This window comes from Ranitomeya variabilis, chromosome 1, assembly GCF_051348905.1.
Source record: "Ranitomeya variabilis isolate aRanVar5 chromosome 1, aRanVar5.hap1, whole genome shotgun sequence".
Taxonomy (NCBI): domain Eukaryota; kingdom Metazoa; phylum Chordata; class Amphibia; order Anura; family Dendrobatidae; genus Ranitomeya; species Ranitomeya variabilis.
The window spans coordinates 981286088-981305272 of record NC_135232.1 but is presented as its reverse complement, the minus strand read 5'-3'; the positions used below and the strand labels follow the sequence as shown (position 1 = coordinate 981305272).

Genomic DNA, 19185 nt, shown 5'->3' with positions numbered 1-19185 from the left:
ATAGGTTCTGTTGTAGGGGTTATCCCAACGAACGTTTGAATGAGGCTAACAATAGGGTTAGTCAGGCAAGAGACAATAATTGTGGTTCTGCTCACAAACGTGATAAGAGACTTGATTTTTTTTAAATTCGGCCCTATGGACGGTATCATATGGTCTGCCATTCGCAGGAATTGGCACATTCTAGAACACGATAAAGATATTGCGGAGGTGGCAGCAAGGGGTACCATTCTTACAGACACAGTACCACTCTGGGTGACATAATAGTGAAAAAACGGATGGTGAAGTAACAAAGTAATTGGTTAAGTAAAAGTGTTCTTCATGGTAATTTTAAGTGTGGACATTGTCCTTTTTGTATTTAACATGATGTAAATCAAACACTGTGCATTAGAGGTGTCTCATACTGTTAAAGATTTCATCAAGTGCAAAACGACACATGTGGTTTATGTAGTTTTATGTTGCTGTAAGTCCTTCTATATTGGTAAGACCATTCGCCCCCTCTATGTGAGGTTCAGAGAGAATTACAACTCGATTGGTTCACGCAAGGGGGTTCCACGTTTGTTTAAACATGTTAGGGAATTCCAAGGAAGAAACTCAGAGGTGCTTTCTTTTGCTGGCTTAGAAAGGGTGTCTCTTCCAGTGCAAGGCGGAGATCTGCATAAGATTCTACTAAAATGAGAGTCCATATGGATTATGCGCTCTCGAGCGCAAGAATCCGCTGGTTTGAATGAAAGATTGGATATGTCCATTTTTCTGTAATAAATCGGTTTTATTGTGTTTTTGTATTGTTTTCATTTGTTTTCTAAATGCATTTTAATTGAAAGAGGTGACCAGTAGAAGCACCACTGCAGCGCGAAATGGCTGTCGTCCTTTCCATTCATGCTTCCATCTTCCCGACGCCAATGTTTTAAAGTATTGGAATAAAGAAGTTTTTTTAACCGGTGAGTGCCATCTGTTCCTTTCAATTTTTCTTTCCACTGTGGCTGTTTTCTTTGGAGTGGCACCCCGGCTCACGGAGCACTTACTGCTGTATATACGCTTGCAGCATCATTTCCTGCAGTTACCTGTGCAATGAGTGGGCTTCCCCGCTGTGCGAATTTATACTTCGTTAGTTCATGCTAGACAGCCCAGGAATTTACAGGAACTGGAGACTTTTTGCCAAGAAGAGTGGGCAGCTTTACCATCTGAGAAAATAAAGAACCTAATCCACAACTACCACAAAAGACTTCAAGCTGTCATTGATGTTAGAGGGGGCAATACACGGTATTAAGAAATGGGGTATGTAAACTTTTGATCAGGGTCATTTGGATGTTTTGAGTTGTCATTATGATTTAAAAAGAGAAAACACAGTAGTTTGACAATAAATGGGTTCACCCAACCACTAACCATGAGTGGAGAAAAGGTTTTGGTGTTAATATTCATATTCTCTGAAAAAAGCCAAGAAAGCATAAATTCTGCCGTGGTATGTAAACTTTTGAGCACAACTGTAACAAGTGAAAATAAATAATTCTACTCTCCTGGATGAGAATGGGATCAATTTTTTTATTCCCTAATGTGGGCGAATCCTAAGTGTGAACTTCACCAACACTGAAGTTTGGAGGTAGGAACATCATGGTGTGGGCTGTTTTTCAGCACATGGCACTAGCAAACTTCATATACAGTTATAGCCGAAAGTGTTGACACCCTTGAAATTGTTCCGGAAAATGAAGTATTTCTACCAAGAAATTATTGCAATCAAACATGTTTTATTATACACATGTTTATTTCCTTTGTGTATATTGGAACAACACGAAAAAAAAACATTAAAAAAGGCAAATGGGACAAGAATTGAGAAACAAAAATGTATACATTTGTAAAAAAAATATATTTCTTTCCTTAACACTTGCTTCAGAAATGGTATTATTACCATAGTGTCTTAACAGTATAATTCTAATAATTACTTCTAAAGTTAAGTATTTATATTGCAATTTTGTACCAGAAGTTTAACAAAGGTATTTTGTGTGTAAATAAACAGAAGGAGTAAAGAAATCTGCAAAAACATTTATGTCTTCCGTCTTGGTTAATTTGTCTTGTTACTTTGAAGGAACTGCAGACGTCACTGGAATGAGAAAGGTAAATAGGCAAGCATCAGATATTTATACACAGAATCGTACTAAGGATGTAGTAACAAAACCACAGATGCAAATAATCTGTCTACATTTGCACACTTGTGCGTTCGCTTTTAACTACAGAAACACAAATAAAGGCATTCATTTAAAGCCAAGAAATGATTTCCAAAATTCATACCTGTGCCCATTAGCATGATTATGTACAAGACATCAAAATAAATTTTTACTCAACATGAGATTATTGCTCAGAAAGAAGAAGTGGAAATCAAAATCATTGGCACATGTGCAGAACATATGGACACACCAACACTTTTCCGCACATCTGGCCATCTGCTTTAACCTAACAATATAGTTCTCATTAAAATATTAGTCAGGTTTGTCTTAAGTCATCCCTAAAAAATATAGATAACAATATAAGAGGACAAACAACAGACAAATCGTATGTCATATCTCTTATTTTCTGCTTAAATTTTTTTTTTTTTTAAATGCACCATATACATATTAAGTGACATCTGCGAGATTTACACTGTCCCTTCTTCAGCCGCAAGTAACAAACGTAGCTGACAATATACAAAGGAGCTGGGTTTTGCTAATTAAATGGCAAGGACATAATAATTTGTTCTTATCTGTGACAGACTTTTATTGGGGAATGCAACATGTAATTAAAAGTGATCTATAGGTCATGAAGCAAAATCCAATCATCATATTGCAGTATACCAAACAGAAGACCAGTATAATTTACTGTTATAGCCAACCTTCTGTCACCCCTAAATAATTATTGTTACTTATTTCTTCTGTCTGTTGCCTGAGTGCTTTTAAGCACATTTTCTTATCTTAGCTACAGAGCTTACAGGCTTTATCACAAGGATGGATATACCATTGGGGCCCTACTTCCACTTCCAATGCAGGTGGGATTGGGCATTGTGATAAGTTAGTAGATTGCATAGTTCCCATAAATTGTTCTTGTACAGGACCACCCTTCTGTCTGTGTATACTCCTGGAGTATCAGGTATTCATTCTGGAACACACTCCTGCCTACATCAACCTCAGGCTGTTATTCTAATCTCCCTCCCACATGTTTTACTGCAGCACTATTTATTTATATTGGATGCTCAACAAAAGTACAAGCCCACCAAGAGCTATGCAGAAAGTCAGTGCATAGAGGGCTCATATAAACTGATGAGCAAAAGGGTAACAATTAGGGATGAGAGAACCCAAATTGGAAAGTTTGGGATTCGTACCTAACTTTTAGCGTCCGGTACCCAACCGCAAACATGGACTACTTACTGTATGTCTGGTTTCCTGTTGGGGTTCGTCATTCTAATAAAGCTTGCTGAAAGGCTACAGCACATCCAATCAACAAGCTTTAAGGTTCTGCAATCTTCCGACTCCATCACAGCCATGTCAAGTAATGGCATGTGTTGTGAATTTGGTTTTTGGGCTCCCCCGGTGGTCACTGGTGGTACTGGACTTGTGTGCTTCACTTTCTCTGTTCACCTGTTTCCATCAGGATATGGGTGTATCCTATTTAGCCTTGCTGCTCAGTTATTCTAGTGCCGGCCATCAATGTAACCAGAGCCTTTCTGTTGCATGTTCCTGCTTCTAGACTACTATCAGCTAAGTTGGACTCTTAGTCCTAAGTTTGTTTTGCATTTTTGTTCCAGTTCACAGTTATGTTATTTTTCTGTAGCTGGAAGCTCTTGTGGGCCGAAATTGCCACTCCGGTGTCATGAGTTGACACATGAGTCTTAAAGTAATTTCGGGATGGTATTTTAATAGGGTTTTCAGTTGACCGTGAAGTTCCCTATTGTATCTTCTTGCTATCTAGTAAGCGGACCTCGCTTTGCTGAACCTACCTTCATACTGCGTATGTCTTTTCCTCTGAACTCACCGTCAATATATGTGGGGGGCTTCTGTCTCCTTTTTGGGGGAATTTCCCTAGAGGTAAGCCAGGTCTGTCTTTTCCTCTATTAGGGTTAGTTAGTCCTCCGGCTGGCGCTAGGCGTCTAGGGATAAAACGTAGGTACGCCACCCGGCCACTGTTAGTTGTGTGGTAGGTTTAGCTCACGGTCAGCTCGAGATTCCATCACCCAAGAGCTAGTCTGTTGTTTAAGTTCTCTGACGTTCCCTTGCCATTGGGAACCATGACAGTATGGCCGGCCAAGGGTTAAAACCGTTGGCAGAAGAAAGGAGAGAAAAAGAAGTCTGCAGATTTTTTTTTTTTTTTTTTTTTCTTCTGAGCTTGCTTTTTAGTTGACTCAGTTGCATTTCTGCTCTAATTGCAGCCTTTGTCTCTCTCTCTCCTTCTAATCCTTGAATGGCTCTGATCTCACCTGATTAAAATGGATCCTCAGAGTTTGGCTACAGGTTTGAATAATCTTGCTACGAAGGTTCAAAATTTACAGGATTTTGTTATTCATGCTCCTATATCTGAACCTAGAATTCCTATACCAGAATTTTTCTCCGGGGATAGATCTCGTTTCCTGAATTTCAAAAATAATTGTAAATTATTTCTTTCCCTGAGATCTCGCTCCGCTGGAGATCCCGCACAGCAGGTTAGGATAGTAATTTCCTTGCTGCGGGCTGACCCTCAAAACTGGGCATTTGCATTGGCACCCGGGGATCCTGCGTTGCTCAATGTGGATGCGTTTTTTCTGGCTTTGGGGTTGCTTTATGAGGAACCTAACTTAGAGATTCAGGCTGAAAAAGCCTTGATGGCCCTATCTCAAGGGCAAGATGAAGCTGAAATATACTGCCAAAAAGTTCGTAAATGGTCTGTGCTTACTCAGTGGAATGAGTGCGCCCTGGCGGCGAATTTCAGAGAGGGTCTCTCTGATGCCATTAAAGATGTTATGGTGGGGTTCCCTGCACCTACAGGTCTGAATGAGTCCATGACAATGGCTATTCAGATTGATCGGCGTTTGCGGGAGCGCAAACCTGTGCACCATTTGGCGGTGTCTTCTGAGAAGGCTCCAGAAAATATGCAATGTGATAGAATTCTGTCCAGAAGCGAACGGCAGAATTTTAGGCGAAAAAATGGGTTGTGCTTCTATTGTGGTGATTCAACTCTGTTATATCAGCATGCTCTAAACGTACAAAAAAGGTTGATAAGTCTATTTCAATTGGCACTTTACAGTCTAAGTTTATTCTGTCTGTGACCTTGATTTGTTCATTATCGTCAATTACCGCGGATGCCTATGTCGACTCGGGCGCCGCTTTGAGTCTAATGGATTGGTCCTTTGCCAGGCGCTGTGGGTTTGATCTAGAGCCTCTGGAAGTTCCTATACCTCTGAAGGGTATTGACTCTACACCATTGGCTAGTAATAAACCACAATACTGGACACAAGTGACTATGCGTATGAATCCAGACCATCAGGAGATGATTCGCTTCCTTGTGTTGTACAATCTACATGACGTTTTGGTGCTCGGATTACCATGGTTACAATCTCATAACCCAGTCCTTGACTGGAAAGTTATGTCTGTGTTAAGCTGGGGATGTCAGGGGGTTCATGGGGACGTACCTTTGGTTTCCATTTCGTCATCTATTCCCTCTGAGATTCCGGAATTTTTGTCTGATTATCATGATGTTTTTGAGGAGCCTAAGCTTGGTTCACTACCTCCTCACAGAGATTGCGATTGTACCATAGATCTGATTCCGGGCAGTAAATTTCCAAAGGGTCGTTTATTTAATCTATCTGTACCTGAACATGCTGCTATGCGAGAATATATTAAGGAGTCCCTGGAAAAGGGACATATTCGTCCTTCTTCATCTCCATTAGGAGCCGGTTTTTTCTTTGTATCTAAAAAAGATGGCTCCTTGAGGCCGTGTATTGATTATCGACTCTTGAATAAAATTACAGTCAAATATCAGTATCCTCTGCCACTGCTGACTGATTTGTTTGCTCGAATAAAGGGGGCTAAGTGGTTCTCTAAGATTGATCTCCGTGGGGCGTATAATTTGGTGCGAATTAAGCAGGGGGATGAGTGGAAAACCGCATTTAATACGCCCGAGGGCCATTTTGAGTATTTAGTAATGCCTTTTGGTCTTTCAAATGCCCCTTCAGTCTTTCAGTCCTTTATGCATGACATTTTCCGTGAATATTTGGATAAATTTATGATCGTGTATCTGGATGACATTTTGATTTTTTCGGATGACTGGGATTCTCATGTCCAACAGGTCAGGAGGGTTTTTCAGGTTTTGCGGGCTAATTCCTTGTGTGTGAAGGGTTCTAAGTGTATTTTTGGGGTTCAAAAGATTTCTTTTTTGGGGTACATTTTTTCCCCCTCTTCCATTGAGATGGATCCTGTCAAGGTTCGGGCTATTTGTGATTGGACGCAAACTTCTTCTCTTAAGAGCCTTCAGAAATTTTTGGGCTTTGCTAATTTTTATCGTCGATTCATAACTGGTTTTTCTGATGTTGCTAAACCTTTGACTGATTTGACCAAAAAGGGTGCTGATGTTGCTGATTGGTCCCCTGCTGCTGTGGAGGCCTTTCGGGAGCTTAAGCGCCGCTTTTCTTCCGCCCCTGTGTTGCGTCAGCCTGATGTTACTCTTCCTTTTCAGGTTGAGGTCGATGCTTCCGAGATCGGAGCTGGGGCGGTCTTGTCGCAGAAAAGTTCCGACTGCTCCGTGATGAGACCTTGTGCGTTCTTTTCTCGAAAATTTTCGCCCGCCGAGCGAAATTATGATATTGGTAATCGGGAGCTTTTGGCTATGAAGTGGGCTTTTGAGGAGTGGCGTCATTGGCTTGAGGGGGCTAGACATCAGGTGGTGGTATTGACCGATCACAAGAATTTGATTTATCTTGAGTCTGCCAGGCGCCTGAATCCTAGACAGGCGCGCTGGTCGTTGTTTTTCTCTCGGTTTAATTTTGTGGTCTCATACTTACCAGGTTCTAAAAATGTGAAGGCGGATGCCCTTTCTAGGAGTTTTGAGCCTGATTCCCCTGGTGATTCTGAACCTACAGGTATCCTTAAGGATGGGGTGATATTATCTGCTGTTTCCCCAGACCTGCGACGGGCTTTGCAGGAGTTTCAGGCGGATAGACCTGATCGTTGCCCGCCTGGTAGACTGTTTGTTCCTGATGATTGGACCAGTAGAGTCATCTCGGAGGTTCATTCTTCTGTGTTGGCAGGTCATCCCGGGATCTTTGGTACCAGGGATTTGGTGGCTAGGTCCTTCTGGTGGCCTTCCCTGTCTCGAGATGTACGAGTTTTTGTGCAGTCTTGTGATGTTTGTGCTCGGGCCAAACCTTGTTGTTCTCGGGCCAGCGGATTGTTGTTATCTTTGCCTATTCCGAAGAGGCCTTGGACTCACATCTCTATGGATTTTATTTCTGATCTCCCGGTTTCTCAGAAAATGTCTGTCATCTGGGTGGTGTGTGGCCGTTTTTCAAAGATGGTCCATTTGGTGCCCTTGCCTAAGTTGCCTTCCTCATCCGAGTTGGTTCCTCTGTTTTTTCAAAATGTGGTTCGCTTGCATGGTATTCCGGAGAATATCGTTTCTGACAGGGGGACCCAGTTCGTGTCTAGATTTTGGCGGGCGTTCTGTGCTAGGATGGGCATTGATTTGTCTTTTTCGTCTGCGTTCCATCCTCAGACTAATGGCCAGACTGAGCGAACTAATCAGACCTTGGAGACTTATTTGAGGTGTTTTGTGTCTGCGGATCAGGATGACTGGGTTGCCTTTTTGCCGTTGGCGGAGTTTGCCCTCAATAATCGGGCTAGTTCTGCCACTTTGGTTTCTCCTTTCTTTTGCAATTCGGGGTTTCATCCTCGTTTTTCTTCCGGTCAGGTGGAGTCTTCGGATTGTCCTGGAGTGGATACTGTGGTGGATAGGTTGCATCGGATTTGGGGACAGGTGGTGGACAATTTGGAGTTGTCCCAGGAGAAGACTCGGCATTTTGCTAACCGCCGTCGTCGTGTCGGTCCTCGTCTTCGTGTTGGGGACTTGGTGTGGTTTTCTTCTCGTTTTGTCCCTATGAGGGTTTCTTCTCCTAAGTTTAAGCCTCGGTTCATCGGCCCGTATAAGATTTTGGAGATTCTTAACCCCGTGTCCTGTCGATTGGACCTCCCAGCATCTTTTTCTATCCATAATGTCTTCCATCGGTCATTATTGCGCAGGTATGAGGTACCGGTTGTGCCTTCCGTTGAGCCTCCCGCTCCGGTGTTGGTTGAGGGTGAATTGGAGTACGTTGTGGAGAAGATCTTTGACTCCCGTGTTTCCAGACGGAAACTTCAGTATCTGGTCAAGTGGAAGGGCTACGGTCAAGAGGATAATTCTTGGGTGACAGCCTCTGATGTTCATGCCTCTGATTTGGTCCGTGCCTTTCATAGGGCTCATCCTGATCGCCCTGGTGGTTCTTGTGAGGGTTCGGTGCCCCCTCCTTGAGGGGCGGGTACTGTTGTGAATTTGGTTTTTGGGCTCCCCCGGTGGTCACTGGTGGTACTGGACTTGTGTGCTTCACTTTCTCTGTTCACCTGTTTCCATCAGGATATGGGTGTATCCTATTTAGCCTTGCTGCTCAGTTATTCTAGTGCCGGCCATCAATGTAACCAGAGCCTTTCTGTTGCATGTTCCTGCTTCTAGACTACTATCAGCTAAGTTGGACTCTTAGTCCTAAGTTTGTTTTGCATTTTTGTTCCAGTTCACAGTTATGTTATTTTTCTGTAGCTGGAAGCTCTTGTGGGCCGAAATTGCCACTCTGGTGTCATGAGTTGACACATGAGTCTTAAAGTAATTTCGGGATGGTATTTTAATAGGGTTTTCAGTTGACCGTGAAGTTCCCTATTGTATCTTCTTGCTATCTAGTAAGCGGACCTCGCTTTGCTGAACTGTTATGGTTCTCAATGGCAAGAGAACATAGCCCAGCAAACATAAGAACTAGCTCTTGGAAGGATGGAAACTAAACTGACCATGAACTAAACCTGCCGCACAACTAACAGTAGCCGGGTAGTGTAGCCTGCGTTTTATCCCTAGACGCCCAGCGCCGGCCGGAGGACTAACTAATCCTGGCAGAGGAAAATATAGTCCTGGCTCACCTCTAGAGAAATTTCCCCGAAAGGCAGACAGAGGCCCCCACAAATATTGGTGGTGATTTTAGATGAAATGACAAACGTAGTATGAAAATAGGTTTAGCAAAATTGAGGTCCGCTTACTAGATAGCAGGAAGACAGAAAGGGCACTTTCATGGTCAGCTGAAAACCCTATCAAAATACCATCCTGAAATCACTTTAAGACTCTAGTATTAACTCATAACATCAGAGTGGCAATTTCAGATCACAAGAGCTTTCCAGACACAGAAACGAAACTACAGCTGTGAACTGGAACAAAATGCAAAAACAAACAAGGACAAGTCCAACTTAGCTGGGAGTTGTCTAGCAGCAGGAACATGCACAGAAAGGCTTCTGATTACAATGTTGACCGGCATGGAAGTGACAGAGGAGCAAGGCTAAATAGCGACTCCCACATCCTGATGGAAACAGGTGAACAGAGAGGATGATGCACACCAGTTCAATTCCACCAGTGGCCACCGGGGGAGCCCAAAATCCAATTTCACAACAGTACCCCCCCCTCAAGGAGGGGGCACCGAACCCTCACCAGAACCACCAGGGCGATCAGGATGAGCCCTATGAAAGGCACGGACCAAATCGGAGGCATGAACATCAGAGGCAGTCACCCAAGAATTATCCTCCTGACCGTATCCCTTCCATTTGACCAGATACTGGAGTTTCCGTCTGGAAACACGGGAGTCCAAGATTTTTTCCACAACGTACTCCAACTCGCCCTCAACCAACACCGGAGCAGGAGGCTCAACGGAAGGCACAACCGGTACCTCATACCTGCGCAATAATGACCGATGAAAAACATTATGAATAGAAAAAGATGCAGGGAGGTCCAAACGGAAGGACACAGGGTTAAGAATCTCCAATATCTTGTACGGGCCGATGAACCGAGGCTTAAACTTGGGAGAAGAAACCCTCATAGGGACAAAACGAGAAGACAACCACACCAAGTCCCCAACACAAAGCCGAGGACCAACCCGACGCCGGCGGTTGGCAAAAAGCTGAGTCTTCTCCTGGGACAACTTCAAATTGTCCACTACCTGCCCCCAAATCTGATGCAACCTCTCCACCACAGCATCCACTCCAGGACAATCCGAAGATTCCACCTGACCAGAAGAAAATCGAGGATGAAACCCCGAATTACAGAAAAAGGGAGACACCAAGGTGGCAGAACTGGCCCGATTATTGAGGGCAAACTCCGCTAAAGGCAAAAAAGCAACCCAATCATCCTGATCTGCAGACACAAAACACCTCAAATATGTCTCCAAGGTCTGATTAGTCCGCTCGGTCTGGCCATTAGTCTGAGGATGGAAAGCAGACGAGAAAGACAAATCTATGCCCATCCTAGCACACAATGCTCGCCAAAATCTAGACACGAATTGGGTACCTCTGTCAGAAACGATATTCTCCGGAATACCATGCAAACGGACCACATTTTGAAAAAACAGAGGAACCAACTCGGAAGAAGAAGGCAACTTAGGCAGGGGAACCAAATGGACCATCTTAGAGAAACGATCACACACCACCCAGATGACAGACATCTTCTGAGAAACAGGAAGATTCGAAATAAAATCCATCGAGATGTGCGTCCAGGGCCTCTTCGGGATAGGCAAGGGCAACAACAATCCACTAGCCCGAGAACAACAAGGCTTGGCCCGAGCACAAACGTCACAAGACTGCACGAAGCCTCGCACATCTCGAGACAGGGAAGGCCACCAGAAGGACCTTGCCACCAAATCCCTGGTACCAAAGATTCCAGGATGACCTGCCAACGCAGAAGAATGAACCTCAGAAATGACTTTACTGGTCCAATCATCAGGAACAAACAGTCTACCAGGTGGGCAACGATCAGGTCTATCCGCCTGAAACTCCTGCAAGGCCCGCCGCAGGTCTGGAGAAACGGCAGACAATATCACTCCATCCTTAAGGATACCTGTAGGTTCAGAATTACCAGGGGAGTCAGGCTCAAAACTCCTAGAAAGGGCATCCGCCTTAACATTCTTAGAACCCGGCAGGTAGGACACCACAAAATTAAACCGAGAGAAAAACAACGACCAGCGCGCCTGTCTAGGATTCAGGCATCTGGCGGACTCAAGATAAATTAGATTTTTGTGGTCAGTCAATACCACCACCTGATGTCTAGCCCCCTCAAGCCAATGACGCCACTCCTCAAAAGCCCACTTCATGGCCAAAAGCTCCCGATTCCCAACATCATAATTCCGCTCGGCGGGCGAAAATTTACGCGAGAAAAAAGCACAAGGTCTCGTCATCACGGAGCAATCGGAACTTCTCTGCGACAAAACCGCCCCAGCTCCGATTTCAGAAGCGTCGACCTCAACCTGAAAAGGAAGAGCAACATCAGGCTGACGCAACACAGGGGCGGAAGAAAAGCGGCGCTTAAGCTCCCGAAAGGCCTCCACAGCAGCAGGGGACCAATCAGCAACATCAGCACCCTTCTTAGTCAAATCAGTCAATGGTTTAACAACATCAGAAAAACCAGCAATAAATCGACGATAAAAGTTAGCAAAGCCCAAAAATTTCTGAATACTCTTAAGAGAAGAGGGTTGCGTCCAATCACAAATAGCCTGAACCTTGACAGGATCCATCTCGATGGAAGAGGGGGAAAAAATATATCCCAAAAAGGAAATCTTTTGAACCCCAAAAACGCACTTAGAACCCTTCACACACAAGGAATTAGACCGCAAAACCTGAAAAACCCTCCTGACCTGCTGGACATGAGAGTCCCAGTCATCCGAAAAAATCAAAATATCATCCAGATACACAATCATAAATTTATCCAAATAATCACGGAAAATGTCATGCATAAAGGACTGAAAGACTGAAGGGGCATTTGAAAGACCAAAAGGCATCACCAAATACTCAAAGTGGCCCTCGGGCGTATTAAATGCGGTTTTCCACTCATCCCCCTGCTTAATTCGCACCAAATTATACGCCCCACGAAGATCTATCTTAGAGAACCACTTGGCCCCCTTTATGCGAGCAAACAAATCAGTCAGCAGTGGCAACGGATATTGATATTTAACCGTGATTTTATTCAAAAGCCGATAATCAATGCACGGCCTCAAAGAGCCATCTTTCTTAGCCACAAAGAAAAAACCGGCTCCTAAGGGAGATGACGAAGGACGAATATGTCCCTTTTCCAAGGACTCCTTTATATATTCTCGCATAGCAGCATGTTCAGGCACAGACAGATTAAATAAACGACCCTTAGGGTATTTACTACCCGGAGTCAAATCTATGGCACAATCGCACTCCCGGTGCGGAGGTAATGAACCAAGCTTAGGTTCTTCAAAAACGTCACGATATTCAGTCAAGAATTCAGGAATCTCAGAGGAAATAGATGATGAAATGGAAACCACAGGTACATCCCCATGCGTCCCCTTACATCCCCAGCTTAACACAGACATAGCTTTCCAGTCAAGGACTGGGTTATGAGATTGCAGCCATGGCAATCCAAGCACCAACACATCATGTAGGTTATACAGCACAAGAAAGCGAATAATCTCCTGGTGATCCGGATTAATCCGCATAGTTACTTGTGTCCAGTATTGTGGTTTATTGCTAGCCAATGGGGTGGAGTCAATCCCCTTCAGGGGTATAGGAGTTTCAAGAGGCTCCAAATCATACCCACAGCGTTTGGCAAAGGACCAATCCATAAGACTCAAAGCGGCGCCAGAGTCGACATAGGCATCCGCGGTAATAGATGATAAAGAACAAATCAGGGTCACAGATAGAATAAACTTAGACTGTAAAGTGCCAATTGAAACAGACTTATCAAGCTTCTTAGTACGCTTAGAGCATGCTGATATAACATGAGTTGAATCACCGCAATAGAAGCACAACCCATTTTTTCGTCTAAAATTCTGCCGTTCACTTCTGGACAGAATTCTATCACATTGCATATTCTCTGGCGTCTTCTCAGTAGACACCGCCAAATGGTGCACAGGTTTGCGCTCCCGCAGACGCCTATCGATCTGGATAGCCATTGTCATGGACTCATTCAGACCCGCAGGCACAGGGAACCCCACCATAACATCCTTAATGGCATCAGAGAGACCCTCTCTGAAATTCGCCGCCAGGGCGCACTCATTCCACTGAGTAAGCACAGCCCATTTACAGAATTTCTGGCAGTATATTTCAGCTTCGTCTTGCCCCTGAGATAGGGACATCAAGGCCTTTTCCGCCTGAAGTTCTAACTGAGGTTCCTCATAAAGCAACCCCAAGGCCAGAAAAAACGCATCCACATTGAGCAACGCAGGATCCCCTGGAGCCAATGCAAAAGCCCAATCCTGAGGGTCGCCCCGGAGCAAAGAAATCACAATCCTGACCTGCTGAGCAGGATCTCCAGCAGAGCGAGATTTCAGGGACAAAAACAACTTGCAATTATTTTTGAAATTTTGAAAGCAAGATCTATTCCCCGAGAAAAATTCAGGCAAAGGAATTCTAGGTTCAGATATAGGAACATGAACAACAAAATCTTGTAAGTTTTGAACTTTCGTGGTGAGATTATTCAAACCTGCAGCTAAACTCTGAATATCCATTTTAAACAGGTGAACACAGAGCCATTCCAGGATTAGAAGGAGAGAGAGAGAGAAAGGCTGCAATATAGGCAGACTTGCAAGAGATTCAATTACAAGCACACTCAGAACTGAGAAAAAAAAAAAAAAAAATCTTCAGCAGACTTCTCTTTTCTCTCCTTTCTCTGTCAATTAATTTAACCCTTTTGGGCCGGTCAAACTGTTATGGTTCTCAATGGCAAGAGAACATAGCCCAGCAAACATAAGAACTAGCTCTTGGAAGGATGGAAACTAAACTGACCATGAACTAAACCTGCCGCACAACTAACAGTGGCCGGGTAGCGTAGCCTGCGTTTTATCCCTAGACGCCCAGCGCCGGCCGGAGGACTAACTAATCCTGGCAGAGGAAAATATAGTCCTGGCTCACCTCTAGAGAAATTTCCCCGAAAGGCAGACAGAGGCCCCCACAAATATTGGCGGTGATTTTAGATGAAATGACAAACGTAGTATGAAAATAGGTTTAGCAAAATTGAGGTCCGCTTACTAGATAGCAGGAAGACAGAAAGGGCACTTTCATGGTCAGCTGAAAACCCTATCAAAATACCATCCTGAAATCACTTTAAGACTCTAGTATTAACTCATAACATCAGAGTGGCAATTTCAGATCACAAGAGCTTTCCAGACACAGAAACGAAACTACAGCTGTGAACTGGAACAAAATGCAAAAACAAACAAGGACAAGTCCAACTTAGCTGGGAGTTGTCTAGCAGCAGGAACATGCACAGAAAGGCTTCTGATTACAATGTTGACCGGCATGGAAGTGACAGAGGAGCAAGGCTAAATAGCGACTCCCACATCCTGATGGAAACAGGTGAACAGAGAGGATGATGCACACCAGTTCAATTCCACCAGTGGCCACCGGGGGAGCCCAAAATCCAATTTCACAACACTGAACCTACCTTCATACTGCGTATGTCTTTTCCTCTGAACTCACCGTCAATATATGTGGGGGGCTTCTGTCTCCTTTTTGGGGGAATTTCCCTAGAGGTAAGCCAGGTCTGTCTTTTCCTCTATTAGGGTTAGTTAGTCCTCCGGCTGGCGCTAGGCGTCTAGGGATAAAACGTAGGTACGCCACCCGGCCACTGTTAGTTGTGTGGTAGGTTTAGCTCACGGTCAGCTTGAGATTCCATCACCCAAGAGCTAGTCTGTTGTTTAAGTTCTCTGACGTTCCCTTGCCATTGGGAACCATGACAGGCATGGATGCCAGAGCAACACTTGACCCAGCCTGACTGTGTAAAATAAATTTAAAAAAAAATAACGTACGGTCCCCGTCTTTTTTAACTCCTTTCTGACGTTATGCGTAAAACTACGCTCACGTCGGAATCCCTCTCTTTGATATGGGCTTCAGCGCTGACCCCCCCCATCTTTCTTGACACATGTCAGCTGTTTTGAACAGCTGACATTTGTCTCTAACAGCTGCGGGTTAAATCACGATCCACCAGCGGCTGTTAACCCATTAAATGCCGCTGTCAATCTCTGACAGCAGCATTTAACTCGTATTTAGTGAACATGGTAAACAAAAACAACTGTGGAATTGAATTTTTTGGCAATTTCACCGCACTTAGAATTTTTTTCCCGTTTTCCAGTACAAGTTATGTTAACCAATGGTGTCGTTCAAAAGTACAACTTGTCCCACAAAAATAAAACCCTCACATGGCTATTATGACTGAAAAATAAAAAAGTTATGGCTCCGGGAGGAAGGGGAGCAAAAAACAAAAAAGCAAAAATGAAAATACCTCCGCTCATGAATGGGTTAAAACCAGCCAAGGGGAAAACAGACAGCTGGTGTTATTATTCTGGGAAGGATCCAATATCCATAAAGGTTCCCAGTCTATTAATATCAGCTCACAGCTGCTTGCATAGCCTTTTCTGGTTATTAAAACGGGGGGCCTCATTGACCATGACCATAAAACTATGGGGTTGCGCATCAAGAGGTGTCTTATAGATGACTCTCCATATTACTAACCTGTATGCTTGATATCACCTGAAAGTACAAAGGTGACATCAACTCCACAAATATGAACCCCACTTGTCACCAGCACAGGGCAAGTTTGAAGAGATGGGCAAAGCGCCTGAATTGGTGCATCTAATAGACGCGCCTTTTCTGGGGTGGCTGTGTGTTGCTATATCTATGGCCCATTACCAGCTTGAGAATATCACATCCCAGGTGTCTGCTTTAGCTTGTCTGGTTGTCAAAAATGCTGGGTCCCAATGTCATTTTATAAAATTATTTATTTAAATAATTAATATATGGTGAGGACCCCTCTATTCTTGATAACAAGCTGTGATAAAGCGGACAGCTGATGGTTGCAGCCCACAGCTGTCAGTTTTGCCATGCTGGTTATCAAACATACAGGGGAACCCACATCATTTTTCAATTAATTTATTTATAGTGCAGGGGCCTTTTCTTGCGGTTAGTAGAAAAAGCAGGCGTTGGCTGATGGGGATAGTATTTCCATCAATCAATGCTTGTGACCACATGAAAACTTTTTACCTCAGGCCACAGCTGCGGGCTCACACTGTCATCTGACAGCATGCAAGCCGTGGCTCTCTGACTGGTCGTAATAATCTTACCAATTAGAGGCACTGTTTTCTGCACTGTCTTGCAGATGACAGTGTTGAAAACAATGGGGTCCAAGTTTGGGTACTGTTCTGGTACCCGAACTAAACTTTTTTCAACTGTTCGGCCAAACCCACCGGACCTGATCATCCAGGGGTTCACCCATCACTATTTACAGACTGCTCCTGTGACAACTATTATTGCTGTGCTGTGAATACAACCGTGGTAATGTACTGTGCATACCCTGACAAAAAGACTGTGTAATAAAATATATAATCACTGCACTCATACAGGAGAAGGTTTGCTTAGGGTTACAAGCAAACCTTCTCCTGTACGAGTGCAGTGATTATATATTTTATTATCAATGGGACTACTGGCTCTATTCACTAGCACCGTCACCTCCACAGAAGTCGAGTGCTAGCCTTCTTCTAAAAATACTGTGTGGTTTATCATACATTTTGGACTGAAGGAAAGTGGTTATGTTTTGATTTTCTTATCCTGTTACCTTGTTTTGCACCAAGACCTGTGCCTGTGCTAAGTGAGTGCGTACTACTGAGCGTGAATGCATAAACTAGGCACTATATTGAGCACGTACATCTGGATAAATTGAGACAACCCCCCTAAACTAATTACTCTAATGAGGAAGAAGGAGTTAATTTGCTCTCTGCTCTGGCAGAGTGTATATACACTCTCCAAAATTTAGCCCCTTTTTTGCTGTTTTGATAACTCATGGGCTCTGCCAATGTGACATGGTGCCCATAAATCTATTCTTGCCAAAGTTGTACTCTAAAAATCAAGTAGCGCTCCATCCCTCTGGAATTCTACTGTGTGACCAAGAAGTAGTTTTTGACCACATATGGGGTATTGGCATACTTAAAGAAATTACACAACAATTTCAGTAGCTTACTTTGTTAAAACGCTATGTTTTCTTGAGAAAATTAATTTTGGGGGGCTAAACCAACATTTTAGTGGAAGAAACAAAACTTTTATTTTTCTCGGCACAGTGTTAAAAAATCTTACTAAACATCTGTGAGTTAAAAATGTTCATCACATCCTAGAACAATTTCATAAGGAGTGTACTTTCCAAAATGGAGTCACTTTTTTTTTTTTGCTGCCTTGACACCTAATATGGTTTGCAAACAGGACATGGTGCCACAAATTGATTTCTGCTAAAATAACAATACAAAAGTCAAACAGAGTGCCTTTCTTTTTTTGTGGTCCATTTTCTCTTTTTACACACCTAAAAATGTAAAAAGATTTCAGTAAAAAAAAAATTACATTTTTCATTTTTTCCTTCTTCATTGCATTAATTCTTCTGAAGCACATAAAGGGTTAACAGGCTTTTTGAATGCAGTTCTGAATACGTCAAAGGGTGCAGTTTTTAAAATAGGATCTTGTTTTGGGCCTCTCTAATATATAGGCCCTTCAAATTCACTTCATAAATTGAAAAAAAATGAAAAATTTCTGCTAATCTTTTATCTTTTCTAACATCCTAACAAAAGAATCATTTTTCAATTCTGATGTTGATGTAAAGTTAACTATTCTGTGTTGACTGACTGTAATGTATGTTTTAGGGTCAAAAATTCAAAGCTCAAAATACTTTTTGTTAAAAAAATTTTCTAAAATTTCAGATATTTTGATAAATATAAGCAAATAATAGCCACCTAAACTTACCACTAACATAATGTGCAATGTGTCATGAGTCATGACAATCATTTTCAGAATCACTGGAATATCCAGAATCATTTCAGAGTTATTACCACATAAAGTGATATATACAGGGTGGTCCAAAAGTAGGTGGACAGAATGTGTAATAGGGTTATGAAGGGGGAGATTTATCCAACATGGTATTTGGGGTTCAAAGTTCTCACCACACATCTAGATACGTTTCTTGGGGGTCTGGTTTCCAAAATGGGGTCACTTGTGGGGGGTTTCTACTGTTTAGGTGCATCAGGGGCTTTGCAAATGCAACATGATGCCAGCAGACCAATCCATCTAACTCTACATTCCAAAACGTCACTACTTCTCTTCCGAGCTCTGCCGTGCGCCCAAACAGTGGTTTACCCCCACATATGAGGGGTTTCCGCGTACTCGGGACAAATTGGACAACTTTTGCGCTCCACTTTCTCCTTTTGCCCTTGGGAAAATTTAAAAAATTGTTGCTAAAAGATCATTTTTGTGACTAAAAAGTTAAATGTTCATTTTTTCTTCCATGTTGCTTCTGCTGCTGTGAAAAACGAGAAGGGTTAATAAACTTCTTGAATGCAGTTTTGAGCACCATAAGGGGTGCAGTTTTTAGAATGGTGTCACTTTTGGGTATTTTCAGCCATATAGACCCCTGAAACTGACTTCAAATGTGAGGTGGTCCCTAAAAAAAATGGTTTTGTAAATTTTGTTGTAAAAATGAGAAATCGCTGGTCAAATTTTAACCCTTATAACTTCCTAACAAAATAAATTTTGTTTCCAAAATTGTGCTGATGTAAAGTAGACATGTGGGTAATGTTATTTATTATCTATTTTGTGTCACATAACTCTCTGGTTTAACAGAAAAAAAATTCAAAATAAATAATAATAATAATAAATCAAAATAAATTATTTTTTTCTGCCCACCTACTTTTGGACCACCCTGTATATATATATATATATATATATATATATATACACTCACTGGCCACTTTATTAGGTACACCTGTCCAACTTCTTGTTAACACTTAATTTCTAATCAGCCAATCACATGGCGGCAACTCAGTGCATTTAGGCATGTAGACATGGTCAAGACAATCTCCTGCAGTTCAAACCGAGCATCAGTATGGGGAAGAAAGGTGATTTGAGTGCCTTTGAACGTGGCATGGTTGTT

General features: G+C 42.9%; 1 protein-coding gene across 1 annotated transcript in view; it reads right to left on the bottom strand.

The window, feature by feature from the left end:
• Positions 1 to 1747: 1747 nt before the first annotated feature.
• LOC143792928 (uncharacterized) overlaps positions 1748 to 19185 on the bottom strand; it is a 45418-nt gene continuing 27980 nt past the window's right edge. Inside the window, exon 5 of the mRNA XM_077279408.1 lies at positions 1748 to 2095. Coding sequence (XP_077135523.1) covers positions 2070 to 2095 — 26 coding nt within the window. The 3' untranslated portion in view covers positions 1748 to 2069. The remainder of the gene's footprint in view (positions 2096 to 19185) is intronic.